General features: G+C 40.8%; 1 protein-coding gene across 3 annotated transcripts in view; it reads left to right on the plus strand.

The window, feature by feature from the left end:
• Nucleotides 1-25,634, plus strand: part of chd2 (chromodomain helicase DNA binding protein 2) — a 93,187-nt gene that overhangs the window by 31,952 nt on the left and 35,601 nt on the right. For all 3 annotated transcript variants that reach the window (XM_084334854.1, XM_084334855.1, XM_084334856.1), the window contains 8 exons: nt 927-1,051; nt 1,778-1,994; nt 2,113-2,202; nt 8,772-8,962; nt 11,036-11,224; nt 14,262-14,424; nt 14,520-14,672; nt 21,414-21,485. In XM_084334854.1, coding sequence (XP_084190980.1) covers nt 927-1,051; nt 1,778-1,994; nt 2,113-2,202; nt 8,772-8,962; nt 11,036-11,224; nt 14,262-14,424; nt 14,520-14,672; nt 21,414-21,485 — 1,200 coding nt within the window. The remainder of the gene's footprint in view (nt 1-926; nt 1,052-1,777; nt 1,995-2,112; nt 2,203-8,771; nt 8,963-11,035; nt 11,225-14,261; nt 14,425-14,519; nt 14,673-21,413; nt 21,486-25,634) is intronic.

Consider the following 25,634-nt stretch of genomic DNA (forward strand, 5'->3'; position numbering starts at 1 on the left):
GCAGCATTTTGTGTGACACCAAGTCAGCGGCGCGGATGTCCGCGCGTCAGAAAATAGGAGCGTCGCACCTGTGGGTCTGCTGTCGGCTGAGATCAAAGCTCAAGAGTCCGCGCGGACGTCCGCGCGGACATCCGCGGAGTCTGCTCTGTGTACAGTCTGCTGGACTATGGGAGCGCCTTAAGTCTCTAGGCTTCTAACTTCTCCTTCACAATATGGTTATGTTTTTTTTTTTTTTTACTTTTGTTTAACTCTGTTAATAAATAAATACAAATAGCCTACAAATATCAACATTTAATGCGAAAAGCTAAATTGTTCAATTCAAATGAATTTTGGTATACGAGTATCAATGAATATACATACGTTTAAGCAGCAAAATCCTGTATTAGATACTACACAGACCAACAGATCAATGCAATTTTTAACAAAGTGCAGCAATTTTAGGAATAATATATATATATATATATATATATATAGCGCAAAGGAACTTTTGTAAACTCAAGCACTTTTGAGGTAAAAGTAAAACGCAGTACTTTCAAGTACATTCCAGAACAGTTGACAATTGGAAAAAAAAACCTATTGCTTGATTGATCTCAATTTCTCTTATTTGATTTTTCATGAACAAACCAGACTAAGAAAAAGTAATTTGCCATTTATTATACTTTATACTTATAGCACATGCATGAGTCTGGTCTACTTTGAAAGGTAACATTCTTACACAATAAAGAAAAATCATCATGCGATTGAATGCATCAATTTTTTTAACTTTTCATTCTTTCTGTAGTTAATTAATCGAAATTAATGCGATAAAGTCCCAGCCCTAATTCATTCATAATCTCACCTCTTATCTCCCAGTCAAGCTTTTTATTCTATATTGTCGAAAAACTGAACACTGTGATAAAACATGACTTTCTACCTCTTGACTGCAGGTGCTGAAACAGAGGCCTAGGTTCTCTCCATTGAAGAAGCAGCCAAATTATATTGGAGACGACAATCTGCAGCTCAGAGATTACCAGCTGGACGGCATGAACTGGTTGGCTCACTCCTGGTGCAGGTAAAAGCAGATGGTTTAATTATCTTACGCCTATAATAATGATACATTTTCTTACTACATCGTTTGGAAGAGAAGCATGTGGGTAGAACTTCTTATTACGGTACACACATTATAGGGTAATTACTGTTTAATAATGTAGTAATAACCAGAAGTTTCCCGGGAATTTGACGAGTAATTATTTGTAATTGGTTGTTGTTTTCTCAGGGACATCATAATAACCGGAGAAAGCACTAATTACCAATATCTGGTAATAACGAATAATTATTTGTAATTGGGAATGAGTGTTTTCCATAATAACCGGAGAAAGCACAAATGTATAAGCATCATCATGATTGTGGCTCAGAACCCCCCCCCCCCCCCTCCCTTATCGTCAATGTACAAAGACACACCATAAACTCTCTTATTGGCCCACATCTCTAGTTTCAGGGTGAGGTTCATCAATTCATTTACTACAGTGAGGCCAATTTATATATCAATTTATAGGGTTACAATTTGGAGCTGGCAGAGTTGGCAGACCAGCTGGTATCTCTAGATTCCTCAGGGTCTCTAGTTTCAGATGATATCCACATACTCCCTGTAGCACTAACATGGAGACCACCAGACCCGGCGCCACACGAAAGCAACTGGCCGGTCTTTTGATCTTGTTTCTAGTAGTATGTATACTATGTACGTAGAGCTTGTGAACGTGAGGTCCAATAACGACTTGTGTCTTCTCTCACTCCTCAGGTGCAACAGTGTGATACTCGCGGACGAGATGGGCCTGGGCAAGACCATCCAGACCATCTCCTTCCTGTCCTACCTGTTCCATCAGCACCAGCTGTTCGGGCCCTCCCTGGTGGTGGTGCCCCTGTCCACTCTCACCTCGTGGCAGAGGGAGTTCGAGATCTGGGCCCCCGACATGAACGTGGTGGTCTATCTCGGGGACGTCATGAGCCGCAAAACGGTACAGCGGATTTCACAACGGTTTAAAAAAGAAAAAAAGACAACTTTGGTTTACGGCGTTACGGTGAATGTTAGGCTAACGTGTCTCGTCCCTGTTCTTCTGTTTTGTTTTGAGACAGATCCGCGATTACGAGTGGGTGAATCAACAGACGAAGAGAATTCGCTTCAATGTACTTTTAACCACGTATGAGATTGTACTGAAAGACAAGGTATGTGTTGAAATCCATTTATAGCAGCTACAAGTCATGTATAGCAGCTACAACTCATTTATAGCAGCTACAAGTCATGTATAGCAGCTACAACTCATTTATAGCAGCTACAAGTCATGTATAGCAGCTACAACTCATTTATAGCAGCTAAAACTCATTTATAGCAGCTACAACTCATGTATAGCAGCTACAACTCATTTATAGCAGCTAAAACTCATTTATAGCGGCTACAACTCATTTATAGCGGCTACAACTCATTTATAGCAGCTAAAACTCATTTATAGCAGCTACAAGTCATGTATAGCAGCTACAACTCATTTATAGCAGCTGCAAGTAATTTATAGCAGCTACAATTCATTTATAGCAGCTACAATTCATTTATAGCAGCTGCAAGTCATTTATAGGAGCTACAACTCATTTATAGCAGCTACAACTCATTTATAGCAGCTATAACTCATTTATAGCAGCTACAAGTCATTTATAGCAGCTACAATTCATTTATAGCAGCTGCAAGTCATTTATAGGAGCTACAACTCATTTATAGCAGCTACAACTCATTTATAGCAGCTACAACTCATGTACTCGGCACCTACTAGGGGTATAATGGTACGTGTATTCGTCCCGCGAATTTACGGTACAGGTGCCACGTGCGGTACGCACAGCCATACGAAGAATACGTCTCATACCACTAGGTGAAACTAGGGTTGCACATTTTACAATCTATGCTCAATATCTTTACTTTACTTTACACTAGCTTACATTGATCTTTAACGTTGAATATTAAGCTTGTATTGCCAAATGTAGATGATGAATAAAACGTTGAAGCTTAGGCACGATGACAACAACACGCACTGACACACTCGGCTCTCCCCTCCTTGCCTCCCGTTTACTACAGCCTTTCGTGTCCCTAAAACAAAACCATGAATGAATTATATGTTTGTAATTGTAACACAGCAGGGTCATTATTATCAATTTTACAGTTTTCTTTAAGTTTTCTTGTTCGCCCAATAATGGTAACCAATGCAAAGACGTGCACACACGCTAACTTTCTCCCGCAGACTTTCTCACAGCTGATCGGAGAAAGAAAAAAAGCACTGAGCTCCTCTCCAGTTGAGCTGCTACAGTGTTTAAATCTGAAATATTGATAAATCCTCTGCCATTGTTGTGTAACATGTCATCTGTTCTCTAGTCTTCTTCGGTCTCTGCTTCACCTGAAGTTAAATCCTCTCTACAAGTGAAACTGAAACTAAGTTGTTGCATAAGTTGTTAACTCTTTCTCTTTTTTTCCCGATATTTTTATTCATTATTCATCCAGAGACCTTAGTGTTACCATAGGGAATGAGTCTGAGATCGCAAAAGTCCAATACCGCCGCCTGGTAGGATGCGGCCGGTATTGCACATCCTTTGAAACTCTGTCGATTATATTGGTCCGGGCGGACTTTTCTAGTAACCTGAAACTAGGGCTTCACCCGATCGCATTGAATAGTTTTCGGGACCCCGATTCATTATGCTGTGGTGGGTTATGTCGTGGGCCAAATGGACATACGATCTACCAGATGGCAATCAAATTGGAATATTCTTTTTGGAATCCCATTGGCCACAGGTAAGGGCAATTTAACGTCAATTTCAGCCTGAATGTGCCTTGTTTTCATAGCCATCGCCCTGATCAGCGTATGTTGTTGTACTAACTAATGCCGTTATTGACCATCAATTAATCAGAAACGACCCCCCCCCCCTTTCATGCATTCATGATGGAACATAATACAGATCATATGCATTTGAATTTTTTGTTGTAGTGTGTGTGTGTGTGTGTAGGGACGAAATGCCAATGGATTTAGTATAATATACGTCGCAGGCTATAGCCTCCCAGGAATTACCCTAAACCGCTCTAAAACCATACTTATATTCACCACGGTATAAAACGGGAATGTATGGATGGAATTCTTTTTTCTTTTTCACATCTTGACCGATAGATACTCGATGTCAAATGGGCCATAGTATTGCATCCATAGCTATAATATAGAATATAGTTATAGCCCTGCAAACACTGACTGACTCCATTGGTTTAATGCGTGGCAGCGCATAGCCATATCCCAGAAACAGCGTGGCAGAGAATGAGTTAAGGGGGCAGTAGGCAATTAATTTACTCGGTGGATGCCTGAACACAGAATGACACCAGTATCACTGACTACCACGGCAAGCCTATAGAATATTATTCTATTTAATAATAATTATAAATATATAATAATAATTATAGATATTTCTTTCCTGTTGTACCGAACTCGTAACGAACCGTGACCCCAATACCGAGGTACGTACCGAACCGTGGCTTCTGTGTACCGTTACACCCCTAGCAGCTACAACTAATTTATAGCAGCTACAAGTCATGTATAGCAGCTACGCTGCTGGCCAGTATGGCTACTACCATACTGTCTTTATACCTGTATACACTGTACATATTAATATTACAACCCTGTACATACATCTGATTAGCACTATACCCAGTATTACTAATCTATATATTTTATACCCAGTCTAATCACCTGTACATTACTATTGCACTTTACTGTTACATTTTCACTCTGGTTGGATGCCAAACTTCTTTTCGTTGTACTGTACTTGTGCTGTATAATGACAATAGATTTGAATTAGGGATGTCCGATATTATCGGCCTGCCAATATTATAGGCCGATATTGGCATTAAAAAGTAATATCGGAAATTATCGGTATCTGTTTTCAAAAATTTATTTTCTTTTTTTTACATTTATTTAACCTTTATTTATTTACCCAGGCAAGCAAGTAAGAACAAATTCTTATTTTATTTATTGTCAAAAGCATGCATAATGTTGTGTTAATTCCACGACAAGAGATATGTAAGGGATAATGTATAGCTACGAGGTCATTGTCGCAAAATAATTGACCGACACTGCATTCTGGAACACCGAGGTGCAGCGGAGGTGTTCTAAACGCAGTAGTGATGCACCGATGTGAAAATTGTGGCCGATACCGATAACCGATATTAATATTGCTGTTCGGGCCGATACCGATATTTACCGATGTCGATATCTCTGTATAGAAAACACTTTTTTATGATAATCAAATAAAGAGCTATTTTCCAAAACGCATAATTATTTTACTTTTGTAACTTTTTTTCCGAAATGACTGATATTTTGAAACTATTTAAGGCCAAAACATGTTAAAAAAAAAAAGAAAAAAATATATACATATATATATATATATATTTAAATATATATATTTTTTTTAAATATCTTCCCATATTTATCGGACCGATACCGATGTGTAAAAAAACTGCCATATCGGCCGATATTATATCGGCGGCCGATATATCGTGCATCACTAAAACGCAGTGAAGGTCAATTATTTTGCGACAATGACCGAGTATAGCTATATATTATCCCGCTTATTACAGGGCTAACTTACTAACAATATACAATTCACTTTACACCATCGACAAGACGAGATCAAATGCAGACGCAGTTGTTCTGTTGCTCCTCGCCGGCAGGTGTGGACTTGATTGCACCTGATGTAGTGCAGCTGTAAAGCTTAGCTTTCGTGACTGCGATCAAAATGCTTGATTGTGATTGGTCAATAGCGCTCTGTTGCCCCTAACGGCGGTCATTATTGCGCGTTGCCCCTGACAGCGGTGAATTATCTAGAAATAATTGACCGCTGTCAGGGTAGGGCTGGGCGATATGGCCTCTAAATGATATCACGATATTTTTTGGCTATGTCACGATACACGATGTACATCACGATATTTTGACATTTCCTCTAAAGCTCTTAAAAATGATTGATTTGAAGCTTACAGTCACACCAACATGACGATTAAAATAGTCCCTGCAACATGTCTGCATTAAACCATGAAGATGCTTTCAAAAATAATTTAATTAAACATTTCAAAAAATCTAAAAGAGTAGTCTACTGACACACTAATACAGAAAAATGTGTATTAACATCTAAGACAATTTATATAAATATTCTTGGGTGCCTAAGACTTTTGCACAGTACTGTTTTCTATCCACTTTAGCCAAAAATACACACACACTACTGTGAGAAAATAATAATCTTGTAACCAAGGAATGGTCCGCCTATACTTTTAATATATAGTAAATAATATAAAATCACGGGAGACTTGATAGTTTAGACTTATGGTTTTTATTATCAGCAATGTTATAACATCCTACTGGTAAACAAAACACTGTAAACGTGTGTCCATCATCATCATATATATATTTGATGCTAGCTAACAAGCTACTGTATGAATTCAGTGCCTTATTAGCTCATTTGCGCTAGCCGCAATGCTAACGGTTAGAACGCGAGGCTACTACCAGTTCATCCACCTCGGTGTCTCCATATTCCATTGCCATTTCTGAATAAAACACGTATGGCTAACGTTTAAACTCGTGAAGCTCTGTCCACTTCTCTCACGCTGTCGTATCCCCGTTCCCTGTTTCCTCGAGTAGAGTCCTCCAAACAAACCTGTAGCACCGCCTCTCTGGGTGTGTGTGTGTGTATGGGCGTGTACATGACGTAGGTTGGGGCGAGTGTGTGTATTCTTTTTCTTTGAGAGGGAGAGACGAGAGAGTAGAGCGCTGCGCCAAAGTAAGTCATCTCAACTGCGGCGGCTTATAAACTGATGTGAGGGATTGTGAGGAACATCACGATGTCCACGATATGTTTAAAAAGTATTTATGAACTGTACCCGATATTTATATAATATCGTCATATCGCCCAGCCCTATGTCAGGGGCAACCGAGCGCTATTGACCAATCACAATCAAGCATTTTGGCGAATGTTAAAACGCCATGTAATAAGTAATGTTAATTACCTGAAATTATTCTGTTTTTTTGGGGGGGGGGGGATCAATTTATCTGTTGATATCGGAAATTAAGAGTTGGACTATATCGGTAAAAAAGCCAATATCGAACATCCCTAATTTGAATCTAATCTATTTACATACACATGGTATTCGTATATAATATATATTTATGTAATACATGTAATTGCACATAAACAAAACTCAAAATAATTTAGTCAGAAGCATAGATCTCTTGGCCTTTGGGCGGCTGGGTGGCGCAGCGGACATTGCGCTTGTCACCAACGCAAGAGACACCGGGTTCGACTCGGGCTGTCTGTGGTGCCTCGGGCTTGGGCCAGCCGTCATACTAATTCAATTGGCAGAATTAGCAGGTGGAAGTCGATGGGTGGTAATCTGGACATTGTGGACAGCGACTCCTACAGGTCGGTTGGGGACGCCTGCACAGCAGAGACAGGAAATGGCGGGGTAGTGTGAGCCTCCCACACGTTACACCTCGCCAATGAGAGTCCGAACTGGCAGGTGAAAAGATGTGACAGGCTGCCTCCTCGTGTACCGGAGGGGACACGTGATGCAAGGCTTCTATCCTCCCTACAACTGGCCAGTGGGGGGCATATGCGAGCAACGTTCAAGACAGGGGAGGGAAGAATTGGCACGATGGAATTGGGATGGGAGAAGAATGGAAAAGGTGGATAAAAAAAAATATGTCTTGGCCTTTTAGATGAGGAAAATATAAATAAAATTAGTGATGCACCGATGTGAAAATTGTGGCCGATACCGATAACCGATATTAATATTGCTGTTCTGGCCGATACCGATATTTACCGATGTCGATATCTCTGTATTTGATTATCATAAAAAAGTGTTTTCTATAAAGAGCTATTTTCCAAAACGCATTTTTCTTTTTCTTTTTTACATGGTTTGGCCTTAGGCTATGTGTCCACTAATAGCCTTTTTTTTTTAGGCTGACCGCTTTGAAAAAAGAAGAAAAAAAAGTTCCACGCGTTTTTCTGGGTCTCCCCAGAGCTCGCGCCAGCCGCGGCTCCGCCCCTTCCTTGATGAGTTACATTGATGAGCGTGCTGCTTTTCCAAAAGTTTAACTACTTTCAACTTTATGAGCTGGGAGCGCTCCGCCAAAAACGCTGCCGTCGAGAGCTCATAAAATGTGAGGCGCGGCTCTGGGAAGAGGAGCGCGCCTGACTCTTCTCCAGTGTAGAAATGAATGACAGAAAGGAGCTGACAACTCATAAAACGTCCGCTGTGGACATATAGCCTTATAGTTTCAAAATATCAGTCATTTCTGAAAATAAGTTACAAAAGTAAAAAAAATTAAATAATGCGTTTTGGAAAATAGCTCTTTATTTGATTATCATAAAAAAGTGTTTTCTATAAAGAGCTATCTCCAAAACGCATTTTTTTTTTTTTTTTTTTACCTTTGTAACTTATTTTCAGAAATGACTGATATTTTGAAACTATTTAAGGCCAAAACATGTAAAAAATATATATATATATATATATCATATCGGCCCCATCTTGATATCGGACCGATACCGATGTGTAAAAAAACTGACATATCGGCTGATATTATATCGGCGGCCGATATATCGTGCATCACTAAATAAAATACATTTCAATCTAATCATTTCTAGATTTATTTTTGTGTTAGTTAATTATACTTACCAATTATAGTGATGGCAGTCTAACGTGGTTGGTTATTATGATATCTGTCCAGGCGGTTCTGGGGGCCATCAACTGGGCCTTCATGGGGGTGGACGAGGCTCACCGGCTGAAGAACGATGACTCCCTGCTGTACAAATCACTGATGGACTTCAGGTCCAACCACAGGCTCCTCATCACCGGCACCCCGCTGCAGAACTCCCTCAAAGAGCTCTGGTCTCTCCTGCACTTCCTCATGCCTGACAAGTACGTGTTCTTGTTCCCTGTGACACATTGCTAGCGCTACAATTATTATGTAGCTATTTATACGTAAAAGAGATTGCTAATGATCGAAAAGGAGAGGAGAATGTCACCAGTTCAAATTGCAACGGGTGACGTCCTGTTCCAGACCTTGAGAAGAGAATCTGAGCTTTCATCTCTTATCAATTAGATGGCTGACACTGGCTTAAAGTGGCACATTCACAGGGATTAGGGGTGTGCCGATGGCATTTTTTTCCAGTACTCAGGGGTGACACTATAGCTCAGGTGGTAGAGCCGTCGTCTGGTAATCAGAAGGTTCCCGGTTGGATTCCGTTTCCTCCCAGGCAGCACGTTGAATTGTCCTTGAGCAAGACACTTAAACCCTTAACACATTCAGTGCCAATCACTGATAAACATGTTTCTGAGGCCCGACCGTTGAGTGCCAATCACATGTTAACACGTTTCTTGGTTGTTTTAATTTTTTTTCCGATTTTAATACTCTATTCAATGTCAGGGAGCTGGGTCTTGCCTGTAAAAGACATACTGGGACGCCGAAGGTGCAGTACCGGCCGCATCCTACCAGACGGCGGTATCGAGCACCCTTTGAAACATTGTGTCTTGGGCTGTGCGTCTATTATATGGATTTGGGCGGACTTTTCTTTGTCGGGCAAGTCGAGCGGTTGTCCCGATCGGATTGAGAAGAATCGAGTACTCCCGATCCGTGTTTTGTGATAGATTATGTTGGCGAAACGATGGACATAATTACTTGGAATGGCGATCAGATAATTGGAATATTCTTTTTGGGGCACATCCTAGTCAAGGTAAGGGCTATATGATATCAATCTTGCGTTGATCTGAGCATGCCTTCATTGCGATCCGAAAGTGTTACTGTAACGTTACTCCACAACGTATGCCGTTGGTGGCGATCAGAGCATCAAAAAACTACCCCCCCCACCCTTTCATGCATTCATGATGGAACATAATACCTATCATATGCATTTGATTTTTTAATTGTAGCATGTGTAGGGAAGAAATGCCAATGCATTTAGTATAATACACGTTGCGTGCTATTACCAGCCTCCCAGGAATTACCCTAGACCGCTCTAAAACCATACTTATATTCACCACGGTATAAAACGGGAACGTATGGATGGGAAAATAATTTTTTTGCATCTTTACCGGAAGAAACTCTGTGTCAAATGACCATAGTATTGCATCCATAGCTATAATATAGAATATAGTTATAGCTCTACAAACAAGGTGACGGACTCCATTAGTTTAATGCTGGCACTGAATAGATGGGCCCCGGAAACAACGTGGCACCCAATGTGTTAACTGCTCCCGATGAGCAGGTTGGCGCCTTGCATGGTTGCCTCCGCCGCCTGTGTGAGTGAAGGGGATAAAAGCGATGTTTCCGGGGCCCATCTATTCAGTGCCAGCATTAAAAAAATTCTCCGGTCGCAATAATATCGCTTATCGCGATATTTTCGGGGGCAATTAATCGCCCAGCAAAATGTGTTATCGTGGCAGGCCTACGAGAGGTTAACGTCACATTGCCAGTGGTATCAGGTGCGGTTGTTTCTGACTAGTTGTACATGAGCACATTATCGGAACCATACCCAATATTACATTTTACAACTTATGTACAACAAGTCAGCAGGAAGGGTACAACTCTGGCAGCTAAGTAACAATGTTACAGTGCATAGTAGTATAGACATATTAGCGTAGTAATATTGGCAAGGACGATTCCTTAGTAGCAAAGTGCATGTAGGTTAGTATTTATATAATTTATTTATATAATATATTTTTTCAATTCAGATATTGATTGAATAAGTGTGTATACTTGTATCGATATCGGGACAACCCTACCAGGAATGGGCATTGGCCCTGCAAATAGATAAATAAACTGAAACTGAAGAAGGATGTATAAATGTCCAAACCATCACAATGTCATTGTACGGATGCCCTGATCATCACTACGAAACTCCGCCGCGTGTGTCTTTTAACGGGCTTGAAACTCCAGAACGGCCACTTGTAGCCGTTTCCCCCCATCGCCACTAATCCTGACACCCCTTGCAGGTTCGAGCTGTGGGAAGACTTCGAGGACGACCACGGGAAAGGGAGAGAGAACGGGTACCAGAGTCTCCACAAGGTCCTGGAGCCCTTCCTGCTGCGCCGCGTCAAGAAGGACGTGGAGAAGTCCTTGCCGGCCAAGGTGGAGCAGATCCTCCGTGTGGACATGTCCGCCCAGCAGAAGCAGTACTATAAGTACGCCTCACTCCCGCTCCCCTTCTCTCTCGTCACGTCTGCGTTTTCACTAGGGTCGGGTACCGAACTCGGTACTATTAACACTTTCAGTGCCATAAATGAGAATTCTCGTTTTTGGGTCGTTTTTCCTTTTTTTTCGATTTTAATACCCTATTCAATGTCAGGGAGCTGTATGTTGCCTGTAAAAGGCATACTGGGACTCCGAAGGTGCAGTACCGGCCGCATCCTACCAGGCGGCGGTATCGAGCACCCTTTGAAACCTTGTGTCTTGGGCTGTGCGTTGATTATATGAGTCCGGTTTGGCTATTTTTCTCCGGGCAAGACGAGCGGTTATAGCGCTCGGATTGAGAAGAATCAAATACTCCCGATCCATGTTGTGTGGTGGATTATGTTGGCGACACGATGGACATCAATACTTGGAATGGTGATCAGATAATTGGAATATTCTTTTTGGGGTACATCCTAGTCAAGGTAAGGGCTATATGATATCAATCTTGCGTTGTTCCAAGAATGTCTTCATTGCGAGCCGAGCGTATGTGTGTAACGTTAGTCCGCAACGTATTCCTTTGGTGACGATCAAAGCATCAAACCCCCCCCCCACCCTTTCATGCATTCATGATGGAACATAATACCATCATATGCATTTGATTTTTTTATTCTAGCGTGTGTAGGGACGAAATGACAATGCATTTAGTATAATACACGTTGCGGGCTATTACCAGCCTCCCAGGAATTACCCTAAACCGCTCTAAAACCATACTTATATTCACCACGGTATAACGGGAATGTATGGATGAAACAATTATTTCTTTTTCACATTTTGAACGGAAGGTTCTTACTGTCAAATTACCATGGTATTGTATCCATAGCTATAATATAGAATATAGTTATAGCTCTACAAACAAGGTGACCGTTCCCCATCTATAATGGTGGCCTCGCTACAGACTGTTGCGGGTAATAGCTTGCGGGTAAAAGTGTTAACCTCTTCCACAAAATGACATCACGTCATAAATCAAGCTCTCTACACTGTCTGACATAATTATCGTTATTTCAAACGTATTCAAGAAGAAACATCATAACCATGTCACAACAGCAGTTATAATGTATATTTTCATCAATATTTTACCAATAGGTTAAAGTGTTATTAGTGAGGTTTTAGTTTTTTTTAAATGTGTTATCGTGGAAATCGGCCATTTTGAATTACCGGCCGTCGGTGAATGTAGTCATTTTGAGAAGAGGACATTCAGAGCTTTCAACGAGCGTTGGCATTTTTCAAAACTACACCTCCCAAAGGCTTCTAGTTCTTATTACTCTTTATTATATACCACAAAACTGAATGTTATTGGCATATATTGGAGCGCAGTTCGCTTGTCTCCCTTATTTTGAGCATTTAGCAACCATCCGATTTGAATCAGTTTCAAAATGGCGGAGCTCTTGCAAGAATAAAAAACCTACTGTACATACAGTAGATTATCTGTTCTTCATGCATGCCTGGTGATACTAAATCCAAATTGAACTCGGCCATTTGAAAGAAGATTTGGCCCAATCCATAAATGTGCAAATTGGCTATAATAAAGTAATTTATAGGCCTGCTATTCTATATTCTATAATAATATTTCAAATGGCATTGGTCCGGATGGGAGAATTCAGTACTGTATCTACAAAACCTTCTGTTTAATCATCTTCCCTTTATTCATTTCCTTAGATTTTTTTGTACACGTGATCTCAAGAAGGTACTGAACGAGCTAAATTGTTCATGTCTGGTCATTTTCATGTGTGTTTTCGGGGACGCATCTCTCCTCTCTCTCTCCCTCGTCGGAGCATTTACACACAAACTTCACTGCGTGTGTGTGTTTTCGGGGACGCATCTCTCCTCCCTCGTCGGAGCATTTACACACAAACTTGACTGCGTGTGTGTGTTTTCTGGGACGCATCTCTCCTCTCTCCCTCGTCGGAGCATTTACACACAAACTTGACTGCGTGTGTGTGTTTTCGGGGACGCATCTCTCCCCTCTCTCTCTCTCGCTCGCTCGTTCTCTCTCGTATGTATCACGCTGTGTGGGTGACTGTCACTCAAAGCGCTTATGGATGGAGCCCAGCCCAATCAGCTTGAAATCTTGAAGTGGAAAAATTATGCTTTTGAGTACTTCATTAGAAATACAAAACAACGAATAACAAAAAAAAAAAAAAAAACTTTACAGATGTGTTCCATAGACTCACAGGAATTGTGTAAAGTTGCCCAAATAGTGCAAGGAATAGCAAGACATGTCCCCTTAAGTTTTAGTCATTTAGCTGATGCTTTTATCCAAAGCGACTTACAGGTTCTGTACAACAGGTCAGTAGGAAGGGAACAACTCTGGCAGCTAGGTAACAATGTTCATCACACTGTTGAAACTCTGGTGCTACAGTCTTGAGTGTATACTAGTAAAGACATAATAGTATAGTAGGTAGTAATATAGGCAAGGACGATTATTTGGTGGCAAATTGCGTGATACTAAAAGACAGTACGAAGGTTCGTTTAAATTTCTTTCTTCATTTCATTCAGATATTGATTGGAGAAGTGCGTTTTTAGTCGAGTATCGATTCAATCGGTACCACATTTCTGTACCTTTTTACATGTTTAGTATAAGATTGTAATATACTAGACAAGAGGGAGCCTTTTTTCCACAAATACATATATTACAGTCCCATCTCTTGGGTCTTTGGAAAGACCAGATGAGGTCAGAGGAGTTTGATAATATTTACTGAGGATGGCCAGATAATGCTGATATTTAAACATTTAGAAAACATAATACATGATCACATGATTTATTTTGTGTGGCGTGTTACAACAATAAATAACAATGTTCTAAATAAATAACAATGTTGAAAATGTTTTCTAACTGAAAACATTTTTCTTTGTTGAAGTTAAGTACCAAAAATAGGTACCGTAGGTACTTGACCCTAGTCTTCACACAACGAGCCGCAGTAAAAAGCCTGGCGTCTGAAGCTCTGTTTCCCCTCCGGTAACGTAAATCTGTTCCCCGACTATTCCCAGGTGGATCCTGACGAGGAACTACAGAGCTCTCACCAAAGGGAACCGCGGCAGCTCCTCTGGCTTCCTGAACATCGTCATGGAGCTGAAGAAGTGCTGTAACCACGGTTTCCTCATCAGGCAGCCGGAGGAGGGAGAAAGCACCACCCAGCAGGAGCACCTGCAGGCACGTCTCTCCCCCGTCTCCAGAGGTTTCCTTCCCTGGTTTCCTTTTGGCTTGTGACTTCCCCCGCTGACCTCCCTTTGCTTTGTGTCTCGCAGAACGTGGTGCGGTGCAGCGGGAAGCTGGTCCTGCTGGATAAGCTGCTCACCCGGCTCCGGGAGAGGGGCAACCGAGTCCTTATCTTCTCCCAGATGGTCCGCATGCTGGACATCCTGGCCGAGTACCTGGCGATGAAACGCTACACATTCCAGGTGAGATTGAGTCGGATCACGGGCTGCCTCTCGTACAGTGAAGCTGGGACTCTATAGACTCCCGGTTCACACACACAACACAAGAGGGTAGGAGTCCTTAGGAGGAGGACCTTCTTCTATTCATTTATTTGACATTGATGAAACAATTGGGTTGAAGTAGACTGGGTTTTAATTGGGTTGGTTGTGAAGTTTACTGGGTTTTAATTGGGTTGGTTGTAATGTTTACTGGGTTTTAATTGGGTTGATTGTGAAGTTTACTGGGTTTTAATTGGGTTGATTGTGAAGTTTACTGGGTTTTAATTGGGTTGGTTGTGAAGTTTACTGGGTTTTAACTGGGTTAATTGTTGGCCACCATGTGTTGGTTGCCAATAACGAGATTTCTCGTTATTTAATTGTTATTTCTTTTATTAGCGATATCCATTCATTTTTCATCCGTCCAGCCTGACATTATCATTGGGAATGGCGCTGTGCTCGAAAAGGGCAAATACTGCCCCCTATCGTCTCGCGGATGGTAATGCACATCATTGGATTGAGTGAAAAAGTGCATCAGAGAAAAACTCCGCCCCAGGGTTTCCCCACCTCTGGCAAGCAGTGTCGTGTTACCAGAGTCACTGGCGAGGCTGGAAGCAGCTTGGATCATGGACTATAACGTTGGATCAATAAACACGATCAATATTTGGAATGGCGATCAGTAATTGGATTAATCTTTTTGCAGAACATATGATCTGAGGTAAGGAATCTATGTTACCAGTTTTGGGTTAATCAGAGTTGTTTTTCACAGATTGCACAACGTGTGTGTGTATGGCGTTGTGCGCTGAGCGAGGCACGAATAAATGATTTTTCAGCCCACTTTTGTATCGTGCATAAAAACACAAATACTCTCGATAATCTAGCGTTTATTTGAAAACTATTCATAAATCAGCCGGAAAATGACAACGTGTTTTGTGTATTCCAGTAAATGGCTATTTTTGTGGAATTTCTCTGAAATTACTAGAAATCACAAACTATACTCGTATTCAAAACGGTATAAAACGGAAATGTACTGATGAAAAAACAATCCATTTCGTACATGTTGACTGCAAGCAAGTCATTGATAAGCGACGTATTAGACACGTAGCCATAATTTAAGATATAGTTTATGCGTTCGCAAATGTGCTCGTCCTCCAATTCATTAACGTGGTGGCATCCAAGCGATAAATCGCCATATCCGGCTGGCAACCAATGTGTTAATGGTGAAGTATACTGGGTTTTAACTGGGTTAATGGTTAAGTATACTGGGTTTTAACTGGGTTAATGGTTAAGTATGCTGGGTTAATGGTGAAGTAAGCTGGGTTTTAACTGGGTTAATGGTGAAGTAAGCTGGGTTGTAACTGGGTTAATGGTGCAGTATAATGGTGAAGTATACTAGGTTAACACTTTGAGTGCCAGCCGTGTTTTCCTTTTTACCCCCTTGAATGCCACCACCCACGGCCAATGTTTAACGTTAATATCGCCTAATCTATGTTTTAAATTATGGCTATGTGTCTAATCTGCCCGTCGCTTATCAAAGAATCATTTTCCAGTCAACATTGTCAAGGCAGATTGTATTTTTATTAGGGATGCACGATAATTATTGGCCCGATATCAGCAATTATGACGTCATCCCGATAAACTCAATAACGTTATTGATAGCTCCGATAACATATAATACATTTTTTGGTTAAAAGAAATCCGGTGTGGGTGGATTTGGATGAAGGGCGCTTGTTTTTATTATAGCCTCCTCCCGTTTTGCCAGTACTGTGGTAAAACTGATAGCGTGTGGTTTAGGAACAGGGAGTTTTTCACAAATCCAGCGCTCCCTTTCTTGGCTGTGACGTAGTCACGTTACATTCGGAGACAGACAGTCGATCTGCCAATTACGTCCCACGGCTTGCACCCACCTCTTCTTCTTGAATCGTTTTCAAATAAACGCTAGATGATCGATAGTATATGTGTGCGCACGCACGCTCGTGCCGTGCGCTGATAATCGCTGCTCTTATTTCCTCATGGCTTTTACAGTCAAAACAGCCATATCACATATCACATAAACGCTTATATATCCGTGAAAACGAGTCTGATTATCCTAACGCTGATAACATAGATTCCTTACCTGAGGTCAGATTGTATCCAAATGGTTTATTCCTAATTTCCGATCGCCATTCGAAAAAATCGATAAGTGTATTGATCCATCGCAGGGGAGGAAATTAGGCCACTTTACTCGCCAAATGCGAGTATTTTTTACGTTTGGCGAGTGATTCATGAAGACCACTCGCCAGTCTGGCGAGTATACAAAAAAAAAAAACATTCTGCAATCACTGCACTGGCAAACGGTGCGCGTCTTCTGAGTGCTCGCTTTAGTTGACAGTGCCACGAGAGCACTGCACAAGACCACCCGCGGACATATAATGTTTAATAAAAGTTTGCGCAGTACTGGCCAACCCGCGGACATATAATGATAAAAGTCCTGCGTTACTAGGCTAGCCATCAGGAGCACTCTCAAACGGATAACGTTAAACACAGCAGAAGATGGAAAACAGACAGACTGACCAACGGGGAACTGCATCCAACCCTAGTACAACCCTCGAGTATAAGTTACTAAGGACACATTTAAATCACAGAGGTGTAATGTTAGTCTACTGGAAATGTATACAGTGGTTAGCTTCTAGTTTTAGCGATAGCTGCTTGCTAGCTAACGTTAGCCCCGTGTGCTCAAAGCAGCCAGCTAGGTGTATCTGTTATGACTATAATGTTTCCAAAAAAGCACCGGACTACGACGTAAGGTTAGACATTTTATTTCATGCTCAAAAGCCCCTGGCTTGCACATCGCAGTCACGAAAGGGGCTAGCTAAGCTCAACCAGTGCACTGTGTACAACAGCACACCAACCCAACTGACGTTATCACAACACTTGACGGTACTGTCGTAAGACCACCGTGCTGTCTTAAAGGCACAGTGTGCCTACCCAGATGCATACACAACATTGACGAGGCTTGACAACCGAGGTTCAAAGTTAACTTGATTGATTGAAAACTTTATTAACAGATTGCAGAATGGGTACAATACAGTACGGCATTTTCAATTCATCATATCATATGACATACAGATAGACTACTGCTACATCTATATATTTCACATCTATCTATACACTTCACAACATACTTCGGTTTTTTTCTTTCACTGCCCAACCCAGTCCAACCCAGCATCTTTCACTGCCCAGTTCAGCCCAACCCAGTCCAGAATAGATACCTCTTTCATGTTAATATGTTTTATGCTAATATTGTGAAGAGTAGAGATTAATGTTTTATGCTAATACATATTTTAAAGAGTAGAGACACGGTGTGATTATTTTACTATGATTGAAAATCTATTTAGACGAAGACATACAAAGAAGTAATTATCACAATTAGCGATTTTTTTTGTCTGGTAAAAAATCTGTTTGGCTGGTAAAAAAAATCAGATACTCGCCAGTTGGCTGGTAAGCCAAAAAGTTAGTTTCCTCCCCTGATCCATCGTGTGTACAGTATAACCCATATTCGCCGTGGCTCAGAGGCTCCAGAATTAACTCTGGTAGACCCCGGTTACATCAGTGAGAAGTAAAATGTGGAGTCAGAAATCCGTTCTCCCATTCACTTTCATTGAGTCCATTCCAAAAGGGTGATTTACCATCTGGGAGACGATAGGGGGCGCTTTTTTCACATCTGAGCGCCGGCGGTCCCTGGATCTCCAACGGTAGGCTCGCGTGATGCAATATGATTTCGCTAATATTTTTATTTATTTTTTAAAACACCCGAGAATACTCGTGGCATTCAACGGTCGGGGCGTAAACCCGAGAAAAGCTGTGAGTGGCATACAAAGTGTTAATGGTGAGGTATACTGGGTTTTAACTTTGTTAACACTTTGTATGCCACTCACAGCTTTTCTCAGGTTTACGCCCCGACCGTTGAATGCCACGTCACGAGTATTCTCGTTTTTATTTTTTATTTTTTTATTAGCGATCTGAAATCATATTGCATCACGCGAGCCTACCATTGGAGATCCAGGGACCGCCGGCGCTCTGATGTGAAAAAAGCGCCCCCTATCGTCTCCCAGATGGTAAATCACCCTTTTGGAATGGACTCAATGAAAGTGAATGGGAGAATGGATTTCTGACTCCACATTTTACTTCTCACCAGAGTTCATTCTGGAGCCTCTGAGCCACGGCGAATATGGGTTATACTGTACACACGATGGATCAATACAATTATCGATTTTTTCGAATGGTGATCGGAAATTGGAATAAACCATTTGGATACCATCTGACCTCAAGTTTCAAGTTTCTTTAATAGTTGTCATACAGAAGTACAGAATACTTTCATACAAAATGCTTCTTACTGTTACGCTCCAGAGACTGTGCTAGACAAGATAGTATCAAATAACATAGTATAGCATGTAAATTAGAAGTAGAAAATGATGGATGAAGGATTGCACTACAACTCGTACACCTTACTGTAAATTGTACCTAAAATTGTACCTCATCCCATTTCTGCTTTGCACTAGATAGTACTGTACATTAGTACACTGCATAGTATTGTGTATTGTATATTATATGGTAACTCAGAACATTGTACATATGTCTATACCGAACACTGTGACCTCATTTTTCTTCTTCTAAATTCATGCTATATTATGTTATTATGTTATTTGATACTATCTTGTCTAGCACAGTCTCTGGAGCGTAACAGTAAGAAGCATTTTGTATGAAAGTATTCTGTACTTCTGTATGACAACTATTAAAGAACTTGAACTTGACTTGAGGGTAAGGAATCTATGTTATCAGTGTTAGGATAATCAGACTCGTTTTCACGGATATATAAGCGTTAATGTGATATGTGATATGGCTGTTTTGACTGTAAAACCCATGAGGAAATAAGAGCAGCGATTATCAGCGCACGGCACGAGCGTGCGTGCGCACACATATACTATCGATCATCTAGCGTTTATTTGAAAACGATTCATAAATAGGCCGACAAATGACAACGTTCTGGAATATTCCAGTAAAAGGCGATTATCATAGGCATGGGTTGTTTTTCCCCCGAAAACGGGTGATTTTCAAAATGCTATCAAACGGAAATGAAGCGATCAAAAAACAATCTGCCTTGACAATGTTGACTGGAAAATGATTCTTTGATAAGCGACGGGCAGATTAGACACATAGCCATAATTTAAAACATAGATTAGGCGATAGATTAGGCGATATTAACGTTAACATTGGCCGTGGATGGTGGCATTCAAGGGGGTAAAAAGGAAAACACGGCTGGCGCTCAAAGTGTTAATGGTGCAGTATAATGGTGAGGTATACTGGGTTAATGGTGAAGTCGACTGGCTTAATGGTGCAGTATGCTGTGTTTTAACTGGGTTAACACATTGGTCGCCAAAAACGCTTTACAGCGTTATTGCCCACCATGCGTTGAACGCCAACAACGCTGTACAGCGTTTTTGAGATCAATATTTCATTTTTTTCGCCATGGCATTCATAATTCATCCAGCCAACCTCCGGTGCTCCAGCGGGACCCTGAATGAGACTGTAACGCCTCAATACCGCCGCCTGGTGGATGGTCGGGCGAGTTACACTCTCAAAACCGGATGTTGTCATCGGTGCGTCGAGGAAATTCCTCCGGCAGTCACATCTCGTTACGGGACTCCAGACAAACACTATAGTGCATATGGATCGCTGCCATAACGCAATAATCGATATGATTTCGCCGTTTATTGCGCCATACAAACCGGAAATGGATGTAGGAGATCGCCGTCGAATAATTGGGATCTTTCTCCTCTAGTTTCATCGGCGCACAGTAAGAGGACAGTAACGTTATTTTCAGCCTGATTGTTTATTCATTTCACTGCAAACCATCTGATCAACGTATCAAGCCATAGTAAATAAAGCCGTTACTGACGATCAAGGAATTATAAATGACCCCCCCCCCTTTCCTTCACGCATGATGAAGCATAATGTATACCGATCATATACATTTGAATTTTTTAATATAGCGTGTATAGGAGAGAAACTCCAATCGATAATTTATATATGCTTCAGGGCCTATAACTACTGTTTTTGGAATTACAGCAGATTTTTTTTTAAAACATAATTATATTCTCGACGCTAGTAACACAACAATGTATGAATGAAAAAATATAAGGTCCCCAATCCTGAACGATAGATAATCGATGTTGAATGGGCCATAGTAATGTCAATATAGCAATACAAATTAAAAAGTTATAGCCCTGCAAAGAAGGTAAACATCTCCATAGGCTTTCAACGGTGTCAGAGAGTGGTATAAGATGGGCACAATGCCCGGCGCCCAATGTGTTAATGGTGCAGTATACTGGGTTAATGGTGCAGTATAATGGTGAAGTATACTAGGTTAATGGTGACGTATACTGGGTTTTAACTGGGTTAATGGTGCAGTATAATGGTGAAGTATACTGGGTTTTAACTGGGTTAATGGTGCAGTATGCTGTGTTTTGATGCAGCCTGTGCAGATCAGGTATCTGTGTTGCAGCCTCTTAGTGCAGTTATTTATATCGGCAAGTTGTTTCTGAACTGGCAGCTCCCCAGCATCCCAGACCCAGCTGCTTCAGAGTGACTGCAGGACGGCACATGTAGCTCAGTGATGCTGAGGGTTCAGGATGGAAGCTCAGGAGATGGTCCCAGGTTTTAATGCTTCCCTCTCTCTCTCCTCTTTAGCGGTTGGACGGGTCCATAAAGGGAGAGATTCGGAAGCAAGCGCTCGACCACTTCAACGCAGAAGGCTCCGAGGTATGTATGCTAAGACTACCAGCTGATTATATGTTGAGACTTTAATCAATTATGTATTTAATTAATTATCGAATTAATTACTCTTTGAGTTGAGGGTTCATCTTGGCTCTGGTGCAGATTCAGCTCTAATGTAATAAGTTTGATCTTTTAAATCTTTTATTTATTAGATGCTGATGTGGAATAATTATAAACGGATTATTCACTGAGGCGGACAACAGAGTCTTTGATTAAGGATAGTTTACTGACGGAATGACATGTTGCAACATGGAGAGACTTAGATTACAGGCCTAGCCTGGATCTCTATAGAATGGCGAGCTAACAAAGTATTTATATACACAATAGTAGATCAAAATACATGCAGCATTGGCTTACATGAGTTATAGATATGATGTGCAGAGATATAGGTGATGCAGGGCTCTACGCTAACCTTTTTCACTAGGGGCACAGGTGCTCCTAAATGAAAAAATTTAGGAGCACACAAAGAAATTTAGGAGCACCCAAAAATATTTAGGAGCACAGTGAAAATATGTCAAGTAACAGTTTCTTTTTTTTTTCAAAAATAAATGTATATTTGTACTGTGCGTGCATGTGCAAACGGGACACATCTGTGCAATAGCACATACCACCAAAGTCACTGGCCCACTGTGTGCGTGTGTGTGTATCATCTGCGTGTGCAAACGGGAATTGGACAGACATTTGAACTATTAATTAAGTGATTAATGCCTACTATGGCAAAGTTGTAGCCAACAACTAGGCATAATAAGAAAGGCAGTGATATTGAACAAAAAGGATACACTGGCTTTACAACCAGGGCCATCAGTAGAGGGGGGAGCTAGTGTTGCTCTTTTAGAAAAATAATCCTTTCAGGGTTGCCTATTGAAATACTGTACACCTCCAGTACAGTAGTTTGCGTGTCAGGTAGACCATTGATTGACAGTCGATTCTGCCAATTACGACGTCACACCGTTGCACTCTGGCCGTCCGGCGCTGCAGCTGGACCCTATTGCCACACCGCTTGCACTCTGGCCGTCCGGCGCTACAGCTGGACCCATTGCCCACCTCTGCGGTTGATAACGCTAGCCAAGTTAGCTGTACACACATACACAGTGGGCCAGTTGTAGGGGTGTAACAATGCATCGCAATGCATCGATCCTACTTTGCAATATTTACAAAACATGACATTGTTTTCGAACTCTAGCCATGGGGAAATGTTTAGCCAATTCACGTTAAATTTGTATGTCTTCCCTCCGGCTCCAGTGGGTGTAGCTTCGCTAGCTACAGTGGCTACATTGGGTGCTACAGTGGGTGTAGCCTCGCTAGCTTGGCCAACTTCGCTAGCATGCTGGCTAGCGTCAGTATCTTGGTTAACGTTAACGTTAACCATCACCTCTGTAACATGAGCTGCCTCGCCTGACTTCTCATTCTCCGGTATCTTTCGCGCAAAATAAAAATGAATGGGCTTCAACATGGCTGTATTATTGTTTGACTCAGACAGTGACGCAGCCGCTGATCATTACTTTCGGTTTCCAGTCACGTGACCACAGGAAACTACTGTGATTGGAACGTTTATGCGGCTGTGAACTGTGGGACTTGTAGTTTTTTAACGATTCTCGCAGCGGAGAAAAAAAGGACGAATGAGAGGCTGTACTCTGCACTCGCTGGCCCCACTCGCACGCCGTGCGAGTACTTGATTTTGCATGTTCGCACGCACATATTTTTAGGGGCATATGCGAGCAATATGGTCGCACTGTAGAGCCCTGTGATGAGGTAGGTAGATATGATTAGGAATGGATATGATTAGGATATGAGTGGAGGTTATGTGTATGCAACTGCATGTATGATAGTGTGTCGGATGCATTTCATAATTTATTCAGGAAGAATATTTTCTTTTATTTTTAAGGCCTTAACCTGTTCCACCCGTGGTGAAAATCCACCTAAAATATATACCTAGGTAAATGGAATATTGCTCCACTTCTACAAGGGACATTTGCATATTCTTGGTATCTAGGGACATCTATGGACCTCAGGGAATGTATTCACAGTGTCAGAAATATTGTCTATTACTAGGCTTGCTTAAATTGTGATGAAACAAAGGAGAATATGAATTATGATTTTTCTTTGCATCTTTGACAGTGAATAACACCATGCTAATAATGACCAAACATAAAAAATCTCGTTCAGTACCTTCTTGAGAGCATGTGTACAGAAAATCTAAGGAAATTAATAAAGGGAAGATGATTAAACGGAAGGTTCTGTAGATACAGTACTGAATTCTCCCATCCGGACCAATGCAATTTGAAATATTATTATAGAATAGGAGGCTTATAAATTACCTTATTATAGCCAATTCGCACATGTATATATATATATATATATTAGTGCTGTCAATAGATTAAAACAAATTAACTAATTAATCTCACAATTTTCTGTAATTAATCTAGTAGATTAAAAATAGCATTTTTCCACTTAAGACCGAAGCTTGTAACAGATATTTACTTGAGTAAAATCATGGAATTAATGTAAAATCAACACAAAGAAAGTATATTTAGATTCAAATACTATGTTAATAGTATTTTAATAGTAATATAAATCATATTAAAGGGGAACTATTTTACTATTCCTAGCACTATTTGGGCAACTTTAAACAATTCCTGTCAGTCTATTGAAGACATCTGTACGTTTAAAAAAAAAATGCATTGGTTTATATTTCTAATCAAGTACTCAAACCCATCATTTTTCAGCCACAAGAAATCAGGCTGTTATGGCCTGGCTCCGCCCATAAGCAGTCAGTCAGTCAGTCAGTCAGTCAGTCAGTCAGTCAGTCAGTCAGTCAGTCAGTCAGTCAGTCAGAGAAAGTTGGATTGGATGCAAAAAAAAACAAGCAAATATACTGCTGAAAGTTCAGAACGTTGAAGATTTTTCACTCCATAGATTAATTTATTTTAATGCTTTAATTAATTTAAATTAATCTCAAGTTAAAGCATTAATTTTTACAGCCCTAATATATATACATATATTATCTGTCAAATGCCCGAGTTAAATTTGGATTTAGTATCACCAGGCATGCATAAGAACAGATAATGATCTACTGTAATTTACTGTACTTTTTAATTTTCACCACAGTGCAACCATTTTGAAACTAATTTCAGATCTAATTGTTGCTACATGCTAACAATAGGGAGGAGAAACTAACTGCGTTTCAATATTTGTCAAAAACGGTAACTTTTGTTATTATCCCGAATAATAACGGTTATTGATATAATTCATACAGAACTCTGAACCTTGAACCCATATAGAATCTTCCAGGAAGTGTAGTTTGGAAAAATTCCAACGCTGATCGACAGCTATGCATGTCCTCTACAAAATGGCCGCAAAAAGCCTACAATTCCCATGGTTCAAAAATATCCAAAATGGTCGCCCTCGCGACGAGACTTGTCCAAATCGAAAAGTTTAATCTATCTAATGACACTTTTAACCTATTGCTAAACTAACGTATTGATGATGATATACATTCTACATGCTGTTGTGACATGTTCGTGATGTTAATACTTGAATACGTTTGAAATTTAAATCGCAAATAAAGAAATATTGATTAATGACCAGATGGCATTTCGGGACCGGTCCCGTCGGGTGGAACAGGTTAAAAGGTATTAAAAAGTCGTACATTTCATTTGCACAAGTATTCAATCTTTTGGGGGGACAGCCCGGCTATCGGGAGATGAAACGATATTAATTATATGAAATGTTTTTGTATTCAAGTTGTTGTTTTTTGCGGGGCTACCGGGAGCTTGGTGTGTCTGGGGAGAGCTTGTATGGAACGCACAATAATAAAATTTAGTATGGTTGTGAAATTAGTATAAAATGTTGCTCTAAGTGGTATTAAAAAGGTCTTTAAAAGTCTTAACTGTAACTTGTTATTGGTATTGGAGGTTACTAGATTACTTTCAAAATCAACCTTCCACATTTGTATTTCCCAGTCACTACAATGTTACAGTCTAGACAAATAATCGTCATTGAGGTAATGGGTCATGTGATGAGATTCATGGACACATACAGATGGGTCACAAATGAAAGGGAAAGTGTCTTAGTCAGGTGTTGGGACCACAAGCCGCTAGAACAGCTTCGATGCACCTTGGCATAGATCCTACA

This window comes from Notolepis coatsorum (genome assembly GCF_963971535.1).
Source record: "Notolepis coatsorum genome assembly, chromosome: 18".
Taxonomy (NCBI): domain Eukaryota; kingdom Metazoa; phylum Chordata; class Actinopteri; order Aulopiformes; family Paralepididae; genus Notolepis; species Notolepis coatsorum.